The sequence below is a fragment of the Mus caroli genome, chromosome 13 (assembly GCF_900094665.2).
Source record: "Mus caroli chromosome 13, CAROLI_EIJ_v1.1, whole genome shotgun sequence".
NCBI classification, from domain to species: domain Eukaryota; kingdom Metazoa; phylum Chordata; class Mammalia; order Rodentia; family Muridae; genus Mus; species Mus caroli.
In genome coordinates, this window is record NC_034582.1 from 101,582,107 (window position 1) to 101,595,129 (window position 13,023).

The window sequence follows — 13,023 nt, forward strand, 5'->3', positions numbered from 1 at the left end:
CCCCCAACTACGGCGGCCGCCACCCGCCCGGGACGCGCAGCGACCGGTAGCCTCTCCTCGTTCTCACCTCTCCAGTTCTTGTATTCGGCGACGTAGTAGTATTTGTTCCCAAGATGGTCCGTGCCCACGTGCTCCCTCACCTCCCTGGACAAGGCGCTCCAAACAGAGCGCCACACACCCGGCCACCAGCTCATGCCTGCGCCGAGCTCAAGGTCTGAGGATTCAACCCGCCACCGGAGGACACGCCCACGCGAAGCCCCGCCCACTGCCCGGCGTTTCCCGAGCCCCCCAGTAACGCCGCTCTCTGTTGGTCACGTCACATCGCTGATTGGCCAATGGGAGTCCGTGTTGTTGCATCCTCCAGTTCCCCGGTCTGTCATGGCAGCGCCCAGGCCTCCAGCCGGTGTGTGGACCCGAGATGTTGAGCTTTTTGTCCGCTCGACAGACGGGTTTGGAGGACCCTCTTCGCTTGCGTAGAGCGCAGTCCACACGGAGGTGAGTCACGCCCGTGCCTTTTCCTCTTCCGGTACCAAGGGAGAGTCTGGAGCAGGGAGATCGGGTCGCAGGACCGATTGGGCTGAAGATGAAGTCGGCGGGAGCCGGAGGAGGAAGACCCGCGTGCGCGTGTAGGGGAGAGTGTGAAGGAAAAACCCAGGTCACAGTGATTGTAGTTTGCCGTGTACATGAAGGATGAAGTTGGAAGTAACCAGGGAGCCGATTTAGATGACTGTCACTCCAGGAGAGACCTGATGGCAGGCTCTCCAATGGCAGGACTGTGAACATCCTCACGGCCAGCTCACCCCACGGCCTTCCACTGGACCCTCACTGCCAACATGACTGCTTCTTATTTCTTTGGTGCACTTTCCTTCTGTTGACCAGCGCCTTTATTTTTGTAGAATTTCATGTGGGTTTATCTCTGAGGCACAGACTCGACGAACCTGCATGCTTTGACTGTGTTTGCAAACCGAGTAACAGGTGTACAGAAATCAACCGTACGGATTTCGAAAGAAGGCATGTAAATAAGTCACCAACTACGTGCTATTTATATAGTAACTAGTAGATGAAATAGCATCTTTGGGGCATTGAGCTTTATGGTGTTTCTTAGTAACTGAAATTTGAACAATGTTGACGGGGTCTAGTATTTAGTTAAATTACACTGAAATTATATGTATGTATGTATATGTATATATATATATATTTCACGCTTCAGTGAAGATTATTGTTTTGTTAAAGTACTGAGGTTATTTTTAAATTCTCATTAATTTTTGTAACTGAACTGGAAAGTCCTAATTTATTCAGAGAAGATGACCTTCCCTGTCATCCTCTAGTGACAAAAGCATAATAGACGTTACATTTGGCGCTCTCAGACAACATCTTTCAAAGGATGTTTACAACCTGGAGCTGTAATTCACATAAACTGGATATTGAACATACTGAACATTGGTGACACGAGCCTGTGACCCCAGGTTCCTAGAAGCAGATGGAGGAAGATTTCTGGCCCAGCCTGGGCTACCGAGCAAGTTCCAGGTCAAACTGAGCTGCATAATGACATATGCCACTCCACCGCACCCCTACAGTAAGAAAAATGACATTTTCATCGTCGCGTAAAACGTGCTGAGTGCTGACATGTTTTTAAGACCATCACCGTATCAAGAAGATTAACACTTGCACCCTAAAGCTTTGCTGCGCTTTGGTACCGCTAACCCTCCTCCACTTCACTTCATTTTAACTGCGGCATTGATAATAGTTTGTATTTCTACAGTCTTAGACGTCTAAGAGAATCTTTAAATTGTGTAATTCAAACTTTTATCCACTAGATGTCATCAGCCAAGTTTATTGGAATTTTTAACTTTCCCTGAAAGTTTGTTTATCCATAGATACCTTTTTAAGGACTTAAAAGCTTTAAGTCAGCAGTTTTCAACCTGTGTGTCTCTACCCTTTCACAGGGGTTACATATATCCTACATATCAGATAATTATAATATGAATCCTAACAGAAGCAAAATTTCAGTTATGAAGCAGCAGCAAAAATAATTTTATGGTTGGGGGTCGCTACAGTCCGAGGAACTGTGTGAATGGACCCCAGCACTAGGGAGGTTTAAATGGAGTTTAAAGTAGTGCTTCAGTTTAAAACTTGTTTAGAGGCCTGCACTTATAGATCTGAATACCTTTAATGTAGTAAGAAACTAAAGACTTGCAGAATTTGTGGTAAGCTATATAATCTTGGGGAAATAAGGAATTTATACTAAATGTTTTTCTTATCCTTGCTTTATCTTTTTTCCTCTTTAATTTTTGAAGGGTCCTGGGGCTGGAGTTAAACAAAGACAGGGATGTGGAAAGAATCCATGGCAGTGGAGTTAACACCCTCGACATTGAGCCCGTTGAAGGAAGATAGTAAGTTGCGGCTTCACGTTTCCTTCTAAGTAAGGTGCAGAAAAATCTCGCCTTTTCAGACTGATTAGAAGAAAGCTCTTACAAATACTTTTTTTAAAATTGTAAATTGTAGCGTTTGTTGGAAAAGCATTTATTCATTTGAAATTGAAAATCAAATACGCAAAATGTTATCAGATCAATATTCCAAATGTGGCATAAATATATTCATGTTAAATCAATAAACCGGGATTTATGTTGATGCCGAAGGCTTTTAAGTGTGGGATGCATGTAAGTGGCCTTCTAACCTCTAATTGTTACTTTCAGAGACGAATGGGAAGTGACATGTAAAAAGTAGAAGTGTGCTTGGCACTGGGTGTAAAGCAGACGATCACTGAGTTTCTCATTTACCAGCTAGTGAGTGACCTTGCAGTTTACCTAGCCTTTCAGATTTCAGTTTGTCTTAGCTGTTCTATAGGAATGATCCTGCTGAAGAACTGGAGAAAATCTGTATTGAGAGCATGTTTGTTCCACCCCATTGCCGACCCTGTAGCTGAATGTGCTCCCTGTCACGGCACACCACACATCGGCACACCACGATATTCATTCGGGAAGGTTTTGGGGTGGAGGGTGCAGCTCTGTGGCAAAAGTACAAGATCTGGGTTCAGTCTAGAGCAGAATTGGAGGAGAACACAAGGCTGTTAAGGAGTGTAGGCTTGGAATCCTTGTGAGCTGAGGGTGTGGTTCACCTATAAACCCTCACCTAGCAGGTCCAAGGCCCTGGATTCAAGCCCCAGGACTACAAAGAAATAAAACAAAATCAAGCCTTATGTTGTTTATAATTAGATTGTGTATTACAATAACGTATGGGAAGTAGCTTCTCACGTTTTGATCTAGTTACCAGTTGCCCTGGCTTTCTGGATTCCTGGTAAACTGCTGTCATTTACATTAAAATTAGCCATGTGGGTGTGGCAGACTTGCATTCTCTACCTTCCCCCTCTGCCATAATAGTCTACAAGAAACGCATGCCCAAACAGTTCTCCCCTTAGCACATGGTTACAGTTAAAAGATGGCACACAATAATTCTTTCTTTGCCATAGCTTTCCAAAGCTTAACAGATTTCCTGTTCAAAGGCAGTTAGGGGACACTCATTGATAAATATGTGCAGATCCAGGGAACAGAGAACAGCTAACTTATTTTGTCGTTGGTGTAAGTGGGAAAAGTGCAGTAGTGAAGCAGCCAGGCACTGGCATAGTGATTTTGTGCCCTGGATTACAGTGCGTGTCTGTGTGAAGACTGTAGGATGAAGATGCTTTTATGGTGCATCGAATTAAATCTGAGAAGTTAGCACAGTAGCTTTCCCTTTAATACATGGTAAAAGCTACAACTATGTATTTCTTTGTTTGCTAAGATAACTATGTGTAACCACATTTAGTAGCAAGAAGAAATAAGGTGGACATATATGTCAAATTGAAAACCAAGTATTTTCTTTTGCTTAAGAAAAATCAGTGTATGCGTAAATTGTCTAGAATTATATTATTAGCCGGGCGTGGTGGCGCACGCCTTTAATCCCAGCTCTTGGGAGGCAGAGGCAGAGGCAGACGGATTTCTGAGTTCAAGGCTAGCCTGGTTTACAGTGTGAGTTCCAGGACTACACAGAGAAACCCTGTCTCAAAAAAAAAAAAAAAGAAGAAAAGAAGTCTATTAGTATTTATCATCTCCCATGAACACTATAGCAGAAACTCTAAAAACCAGTATCAAAACCAGAACACAGAGATCTAGTAGATCAGACTCAGTTCCAAGATAGGTGTTATTTTAAGAAGACTATCCATAAACTGCATTTTAACAGGTTCCGTTACATAGAATACATTTGCATACCCTTATGAAGATTAAAATGTATATATCTTTTGAGTTCTGTTGATTTATTCATCTTTTGTGAGTCTTCTTTCCTAAATCAAATTAATACCCTACCTATTTAATATGGTCACAATTAGCAGAATAGCAACCTCATTGTTAAATAATATTAATGTTTGGTACTAAATAGAAATTCATTTAATTTCAATAATACATTTTTATGCAGTAAATAAACTCAAAAGGAAACTTTTGGCAGTTATTTTAATTAAAAAAATTGTACTGGTAGAAAAACAAAAATCCAGCAGGTGTGAGCATGTAGTTCCGTTGGTAAGATGGTCACACACACCTGTTGTCCCAGCTCTCAGGAGATGATAACAAGAGGCTGACCCCTGGAAGGTCGCCAGGTCATGAAGTGTCTGCACAAATCCCAAACTCTGAGTAAAGGGAGACAAACCTCGATGACTGCAAGGTCTGTGTGCTGTCAACACGTGGAAGAACGGAGTGAGCAAAACTGATGGAGCTGCTGGTCTGGCCGATACCTCCAAATAGCCATCTGATTACAGCATGTCCGTCCCACACCAGTTACAGGTGACTTCACAGCCAGCCCAGCCCCTATAATGGCCCCTAGGAACTAATAGGCCAAAGCTCTGTGAAGAAAAGAGCCCCACACTGAAAAGTAGACTCCAGCTTAAGCAGTGTGGGGCAGTTCACACAACGGGAAAGGGCAGCCCAGTAACAGTGTGGACATGAGTAGATCACAACATCTTATTAAAAACTTTCATGTTTTAGGTTTCTTATCAAAAGGAAAGAAAATATAACTTGGAATATTTTTCTGAAGATAAAAGTTTAGATGTTATTCTAAATCCAGACTCCCTTCTGAAAGAATAGGGAAAACATGTAAAAATAGGATATAAGATGTAAGAGATAAGAGACAGTGACATCATGCCAGACAGTTCATCTGAAAAATGTGTCAATGCTCTATTCCAAAACTAATAACAACAAAAAAATCTGTTTACCTACGCATACATCTATGTGTACGTGCATGCGTGCATATGTGTGTGAGCTCTTGTCATTCGTGTGTGGCCCACCTTTGACCAGCTGAACCACCTCTCCAGCCTTCCCCCTCAATAATTTTAAAAGGTAGAATCTATGGAAGAATAATGTAATTCAAATTTTAGAGTCTCAGAAATGAGGTTATTAAACCCAAGAAAAAAATTAGAAGTAAAAGAGAAATATTTCAGAAATGAACCAAAGCCTAAGGAACACAAGCAGATGAGTACAGGGTGTGCTTCCGTAGAGACAGAGCAAAAAGCAGCGAGAACTTAAAGATCAGAAAGGACAGGAAGGCCAGGACTGGGCTGTAGCGCAGTGCTGTAGTGCTTACCTCTTCAGGTTCCATCCCAGCACTGAAGGAAAAGACCAGGATGTGAAGGCAGTCAGACAGACAGGATAAAAGCCAAGAAGACCCAGGTGACGCACCACAGGGGCCCACAGAAAATGGCAACACAAGCAAGCAGAATAAATATGAAACTATAATTAAGTAAGCCTTGGTACTGGAGTAATCTACAACTGTGGTGTATAAGGGAATGGATCACACGTCACTGTCACCAGAACTTGACTTTGGGATTTTTACTCAAAGGAAGCATTTTTTTTTTAATCTAAAACACTCTGAGAATTAAGACTTTTACATCTGCTCATACTGATGGGCAGACATTTGTCAGCATACAGTATTCTTACAGCACTGTACTCGTTAACCCTTCTTTGGTATTCTACTGAGTTGAAATCAGATAGTGAGAATAACCAGAGGTACAGAAATATATGTGTTGATGATAACCAATAATTCTAGAAAACAGCAACATTTCATGTAAATGTATAACTGTGGGTCTAGGTATTGGTTTGACTGCTGATAACATCACAATAAAGAAATTATAAGCAAAGATTATAATATAAGTAAAGATTAAAAGTCTAAGGTTGAAATTGCAGAGCAAATGACCTGGGTTTTGCCAAGGATAAATCACAAGAAATAACAGGTTGAGGGAACAAAGAAGCACAAGGGTGAATTGAAGGTCTGTGTCCATCTAAAGCAATCCAGAGCAAAGCTCCTGTATTCATGATGCACTGCTGGGCGATGAGTTGGACAGTATTCGAAAAAGGAAGTCAGTGATTCCTATAAAAATTGCATTGGTGAGGAAGGGAGGGGAAGGGAGTCGTGGTGGGAAAGGTCCTAGTGTGTGGACGTTCCTGAAGGTCCTGCAGGTGAGATGTACCTGCTTAACTCGCTAACTATTTTGTGTAATACTGGAATAAAATTCAGAATGTCTAAAAATTTTGCAGTTAAGTTTGATCCCGAAGAGATTTTTATCTTGTAAGAAATGTAAAAGGATGATGCCCCCAGTGAGGGTGGGAATAGAAACGGTGACAATATTGACTGTGAAATGGGATGTATTCCAGTCTGTGAGAAAATTAAAACCCTCCCTTTTGTAGACTTTGTTCTGAATTTGCCTCATGCTTCACCACCTGTTATTTTTTTCAAAACTGAAAATATTATGGCTGATGGGCAAGTTATTTAAATGTTACAACTTCAAATTTGAAGATTATTTCAGGTAATGTTAGGAAAAAACCAAAATCATAATTGGAGAACAAACAGCCTGCAACAAGCTAAGAGCAGTCCTGGGCAGACTCAGGGTCCTGTGTAACATACATGATGGACTAAGAGTATTCTACAAGCTTATTTTCGTAAATTAGTTGAATTAATATGAAGAACTTTTTGTTGTCAAGTATATGATTGCATATGACTATTTAGAAATCATTTTTTACAGTTTTTTTTTATCAAATTGTTTCCAGGTTCTCCTAATGTAATGTAATGGACTGGTTTGAAGGACAGCTTTGCCCCTTTAGTGCCCTTTGCTCCTAAGTGAGACACCTTTCATCTCTCCCCTCTCCCTCCCACGCTTCATAATATGGTCCTCCCTCAGACACTAGAGTGTGACTCTTGTGCACCTTCTCTTCCTCCTTCAGGAAGTAGTATAACCAAGGATGCTGCCCTTGAAGCTTCAAGCTAAAATAAAAGTAGCTTATTATCATGGTGGTCCCAGGTGCCACTTACACTTTAAGATCAAACACAAGGCCTCTCCTACTAGGCTATAACCTTCCTGGTGGTCAGGGAGCGGGCCCTGTGTTTACTGCTCATTAGCGAGTGAGTGCCTTTTGTGTTGTGGGTACTGGGGACACATGAATGGAATGAATATCTTTAGGAAAGGAAGGGGGGCAGCTTCCACTTACTGTCCCATCAGCTTTATCATTCAGGTGAAGTGCCCTCCCTCACTTTGTTATTACGACTTTTAGACTTTTACAAATGTCCACAGGTTCATAGGTGGTATAACTTGCCCAGGAACCATAGCTGCTGTCAGTCATAGGCTAATTCTGTTTTCACTTGGCAGATTTAAGAAGACCTTTGGAATGATACTGTAATCTTTTACTTTTTTAGCTGTCTTTTGCCGTCTTGTCATACCATCTTCTTGTAATCATGGAGGTAAACTTGAAATGATCGAAGGTTGAGTTTTCTCTAGTTGTGCTTTTGTAAATGTTAAGAAATTCCAGTTTGCTGGAGTCTGATAGAATTAACTGAACTTGCTGTCTTAATACTTATGGCATCTCTAGGTCATTGTGCAGTGATGAAGACGTGGACTGTAGGTGGACGTCTCACAGTGGTTAATGTGCCTTTTCTGTTGTCAGCATGTTGTCAGGTGGCTCCGATGGCGTGGTTGTACTCTATGACCTTGAGAACGCCAGCAGACAGCCCCATTACACATGTAAAGCAGTGTGTTCCGTCGGCAGGTGTGTATTTGAAAGTGTAACTTAGGAATATGTAAACAGTTCAGTATGTTTGCATCAAGTAGAAACAGTGAAAGTAGCAGTCATAAGCATGGTGTAAACAAAATTTCATTGTCATGGATATTCCTTGATGCTTTCTTGAAAACTATTAATATATTTTTGTCATGTGACTTCCTCCAGTTTTTGTGTCAGCTTTCAAATGATTTTTTAGAAAGACTTTTGTGTCATTTTGTTCTGTACCTACAGAGCATATCCCAGTAGCTATGGTTTTAAGACCACTTAGTATAAGGTTCATGTATGAATCTTACAGCTAATTATAAATGCAGACTAAGTTTTCAACTGGTGTTAATGGGGAAAAGATTAAACAGGGTGTAGTGAATATGTGGGCAGTACTCTCACCACACACACGCATGCCCCTCTTTCTTGTCTGTCTGCTCACTCAAAAAGGCTCAATTTAAGCCCAGACAATGTCATACTCAGTGCCTTTAAACCAGTACTTGGGAGGCGAAGGCAGGCAGATGTCCAAGTTTGAGGCCAGCTTGGTCTACAAACTGAATTCTAGGACAGCCAGGGCTTCATAGAGAAATCCTGTCTTGGGGGACACACACACACATATACACCCCACACACACACACGCACACGCATATATTATGCTCAACCTAAAAATATGCCTGTCTGTCCTGACTTCTCTGGCTCTTTGGCAGTTTCTTTTTTTCCTAAGAGTCAGTTGAAGTCTTTTGCCAGCTGTGTCTGTCTCATCTGTTCTTACGGTAACTTTGCCTTCTCAGTGCTCTCTCACAGGAGAAGCTCGCAGAGCTGTGTGTTCTCAGAGCACTGCAAAGTACCCTAGGTTCTGATTTATAATTGTGTGTTTACACACTATTCATTTTAGAAACACAGCTTTGAAAATCTCTCTTGAGACTGGCTTATTTTGTCTTAGAGGTAATTTTACTGGTTCCATCATTCTTAGCATGCTTCTGTGGTAATTACATATTTTAAAAGCATGTTTAGAGCTGTAAACGCTACTGTGTAAATCAGCATAGCAGCTTCCCACACTGTGAAAGCTAGCTGGCTGGGAGAACGCTTGCCGGTCAGCTCCAGCTTGATCTCTCCTGTCCTGTGACCAAGATGTACTGTGTCTTCAGCAGTAATGCCTTACCATCTAATTAATGGTGGACAGCCACGATTAATAACAGTAGCCTAGGGCCTCCCAGAGTTGCAACATAGTATGGTACCTGCTTTTTAAGAGATTTGAGCCATTTACACACTTTTAACCCTAATCAAAAAGAAAAACAAAGGAAATTAAATTCTAAAGTGCTGGCCTTGAACTCACAGAGATCTGCCTGCCTGCTTCCTCAGTGCTAGGATTAAAGGCATGTGCTACTACACCCGGCTTTAATTTAATAATTTTAAAAGTCTGATATCTGAGATTAAAATTTATTAAATAATGAAATATATACATATTTTATATGTTTGACATAACTATATATATATATATATATATATATATATATATATATGCATATAATGTTATGCTATGATCTGGTAAGTTTTTTGGTATTTAATTTATATAAATGTTTAGTGTGTCTCTATTATAATATGGCTTTTATTCCTAGGTTCAAAGGCTAAATGTATGACATTGAATTTCAAAATGGGTATATTCACAATATCATTTTAAAAAATAATTTTAATAAAATTTATTATGTTATTGTGGCTTAGGCAACTTAGTAATATTTAATTTTCATATACTTAATTTGTTCTTGAGCATTAATAAGATTTTACTACCAAAATTTTTACTAAATGTATCTGAAAATAACACATGTAATAGAATGATACAACATTGTGTCCTGTTTCAAATTTTAAATTTAAAATATAAATGAGCTTTTGTTTGTATTTCTACAGTAAGGACTGGCTTTATTTAAACCCACTCATTGGAAAGTCTGTGTTGAAACCGAGACTCCGCGGAGCATAGTAGAGTCAGTCTAACCTATTTCAAGTTGAAATCTATTGGAGTGAGCTTGTGCCTCATGCAGTTGTGGAGAAAATGAGAGAATCAAGTTTACTCAGTGAGGAGAAAGAAAGAAGGAAAGGCTAGAACAGGGAACATGACAGAAATGATGCCATTTGCACTTTGTTATGGGTCACCAGCATAGGCCCAACTCTACCGCCCTTCTCCTTGGGATTTCATCCATACCTGATATTTGGCATTCCAAGCAGATCAATAAAACTCAGCACACAGCTTTGCCATTGGTGCCAAGGACGAGGAAAAGACAATGCTGAGGGTCTCTCACTTTCTATAACAGAAAGGAGATTCAAAACAGGGGCTCGCTGCAACCAGGTGGAGTTTGAATTCTTAGCTGAAAAGAACAAAGGTGTTTATGAACTGCCGTCCACCTGTCTGTTTTCACCCAACTGCGGGTAAACACTGTTGTGTGGAATCCCAAGGCAGTGTGTGGAGCAGTCCACAGTTCTAATAATAATTGAGAAAGGAAAATCCCATGCCGGTACTGAAAACCACTGCCACCTCCAAGGTGAAGGAAACCCACTGTAGTTGGCCACACACACACTGAAGGCAGTACAGTGAGCATATCCCACATGGTGTGCCTCAAGAAAATGCAAGCCTCCACAGCTCGCAATGGGTACCAAATTTGGAGATGCCTAGATATCCTCTCTTCCCTTCAGAGCAGCTAAAACAAGGATGTGTGATCCTACCGTAGAAATCCATATCTTCCTCCCATAGCCTGCTTTTTTTTTTTCATAATAATATATTTGAAATTCCCCCAAGATTTGAAGACTCTAAATCTTGATTGCTGTTTTGTAGAAGCCATCCCGATGTTCACAAATACAGCGTGGAGACTGTTCAGTGGTATCCTCATGACACTGGCATGTTCACATCCAGCTCGTTTGATAAAACTCTGAAAGTGTGGGATACAAACACATTGCAGGTAAGAACATTAACAACCTTTCCAAATTACTCTGTGGGAAAATGGAAACCTGAGTCTTCAACTGTATGGATGGTCTTTTGCTAAGATGTTCTGAGTGTCAGATAGGAAAACAGTATAGTTAAGGAGAGTTATACCCTGGTTAACTAACTTCTGCTGATTAACTCTGTGACAATGGGCAAATGCCAAAGAACCCTGTATCTCTTTGCCCTTGTCTGAAATGAGGGCAAGATGGCACCTTCTAGAATGGTGCCATCTACTCTGTATGGCTTATTTACCAACATCCATAAAATAATCTAGCACAATGCCTAGCACATAATCAACACACAGAACCTTAGCAAATACCTTTGTTATTTGAAAACTTTGAGCTAAGGAATAGAATTAGATTTTTCCCCTTTTGATCTAAAAGCTTGCAGGAAAAGAACGTTTTTAAAGTATAGTGAAAATATAGATAGCAGATATGAGAATTATATGATAACTAGAGACATTTTTCAGTACTACTCCTTTCTCTCAGCTTTCTATTTACGTACCTGTAGTACCTCTCTATAGGAATGTGACATCCATCGCTTCAGAGCTGTTTCTCATGATCCTCTGTTCTGTGCCAGCCAGAGTTATGTAGCAAGACCCTTTCTCAAACACACACACACAGACACACACACACACACACACACACAGAAACCAACAAAACAAAACCCAACGTATGTGGTAAAGATTAAATGTGTGTCATGAACTTCCTGTTTGAACCACAGTGGGGTATCTTGAGGTCCAACCAATCCTCCATTGGCAAAACCAGCAAAGTTCTGTTTAAAGGGTTTGCAGAGCTGATAAGGAATCTAGAACTCTATAGGCTGGTTCTCAGAGACCAGAAAGATCTAGAAAGTAACTTCAACTTCATAAATGTTGCATTCTTGTCATTTTTATGTACAGCAAGAGATGGACACAGCAGGACTTGGATAGCTTTTAAGACACAGAGTAGCAGTGGGTCATGGTCTATATGCCTATAATTTTAGCATTTGGGAGGCTAAGGCAGGAGAGTCATGTGTTTGAAGCCAGCCTGTACTTCTTGTGAGGCCAGCCTGGGGTACAGAGCAAGACCCTGTCTCAGAGCAACTGCAACAAACACATACACAAGAATGGTTCCCGGTTCTGGAGTGGGAGTTAGGGAGTTTATTACGACCAAAGGGTTTGCAAGACAAGCGTCTGGAAATAGTCCAGGGACTGGTCTGTTTGAATCTGATTCTGGAGTGAGCGTACGCTGACAGTAGCGGTCTGTGAGTCAGGAACATTGAGCTGCAGAGAGGAAGCTTACATAGAACAAGACGCTAACAATGACCAGGGTTATAGCACAAAAGAACTGGCAACAAACCCGGCGAAGTGACCGAAAGGAAAATGTTGCGGTAAGTTTCTATTTCACTTAACAGGAAAAAGACTTTAGAGGACAGTGGGGTGAACGGCTGTATTGGTCAGCTTCCTAGCTGACAAACCAGATAGAATAACAAGGCTATCAGTGACAGTGAAAGAGTAGAGAAGTGTAAAGAAGAATAGTGAAACAGAGTAAGATTGCAGTGAGTTAAGAATTGGTAAGTGGGTCCTGGTGAGATGGCTCAGTGGCTGCTGTTCCAGAGGACTCCGGTCAGCTCCCAGCACCCGCATGGTATCTCACTATAGTCTGTAAGTATAATTCTAGCACCCTCACACAGACATGAATGTAGACAAAACACCAATGCACATAAAATTAATGAAATTATTTTAAAAAGAAGAAGTGGTAATTAAAGATTGCTAAATTAGATATGAAGAAGAGGAAAAAAGTTGAGGGCTGGTATTTCATAATTTTGTCTTGGGGATAGATATTAAGATGAAGAGGATTTAACTTTCAGTGCTGCTGAGAATGAGCCAGAAAGGACAGTAGTTAGAGTTAACCCATGGGTAACCTGTGATTGAAGTTAGAGTTAACCCATGGGTGACCTGTGATTGAAGTTAGAGTTAACCCATGGGTGACCTGTGATTGAAGTTAGAGTTAACCC

At 41.0% G+C, this 13,023-nt stretch overlaps 2 protein-coding genes across 3 annotated transcripts in view; one reads left to right on the top strand and one right to left on the bottom strand.

Moving 5' to 3' along the window:
* The window catches only part of Ndufaf2 (NADH:ubiquinone oxidoreductase complex assembly factor 2), a 75,057-nt gene extending 74,816 nt beyond the window's left edge, over positions 1 to 241 (bottom strand). The window contains exon 1 of the mRNA XM_029468237.1: positions 68 to 241. Within this exon, the coding sequence (XP_029324097.1) occupies positions 68 to 194 (127 nt within the window). The 5' untranslated portion in view covers positions 195 to 241. The remainder of the gene's footprint in view (positions 1 to 67) is intronic.
* A 121-nt stretch (positions 242 to 362) lies between these two features.
* The window catches only part of Ercc8 (ERCC excision repair 8, CSA ubiquitin ligase complex subunit), a 39,323-nt gene continuing 26,662 nt past the window's right edge, over positions 363 to 13,023 (top strand). The window contains exons 1-4 of one of the 2 annotated variants that reach the window (XM_021180092.2): positions 366 to 495; positions 2,298 to 2,393; positions 7,959 to 8,060; positions 10,879 to 11,002. In XM_021180092.2, the coding sequence (XP_021035751.1) occupies positions 419 to 495; positions 2,298 to 2,393; positions 7,959 to 8,060; positions 10,879 to 11,002 (399 nt within the window). In that variant the 5' untranslated portion in view covers positions 366 to 418. Of the gene's footprint in view, positions 496 to 2,297; positions 2,394 to 7,958; positions 8,061 to 10,878; positions 11,003 to 13,023 lie in introns of both variants that reach the window. The other variant, XM_029468475.1, reaches the window with a different exon arrangement.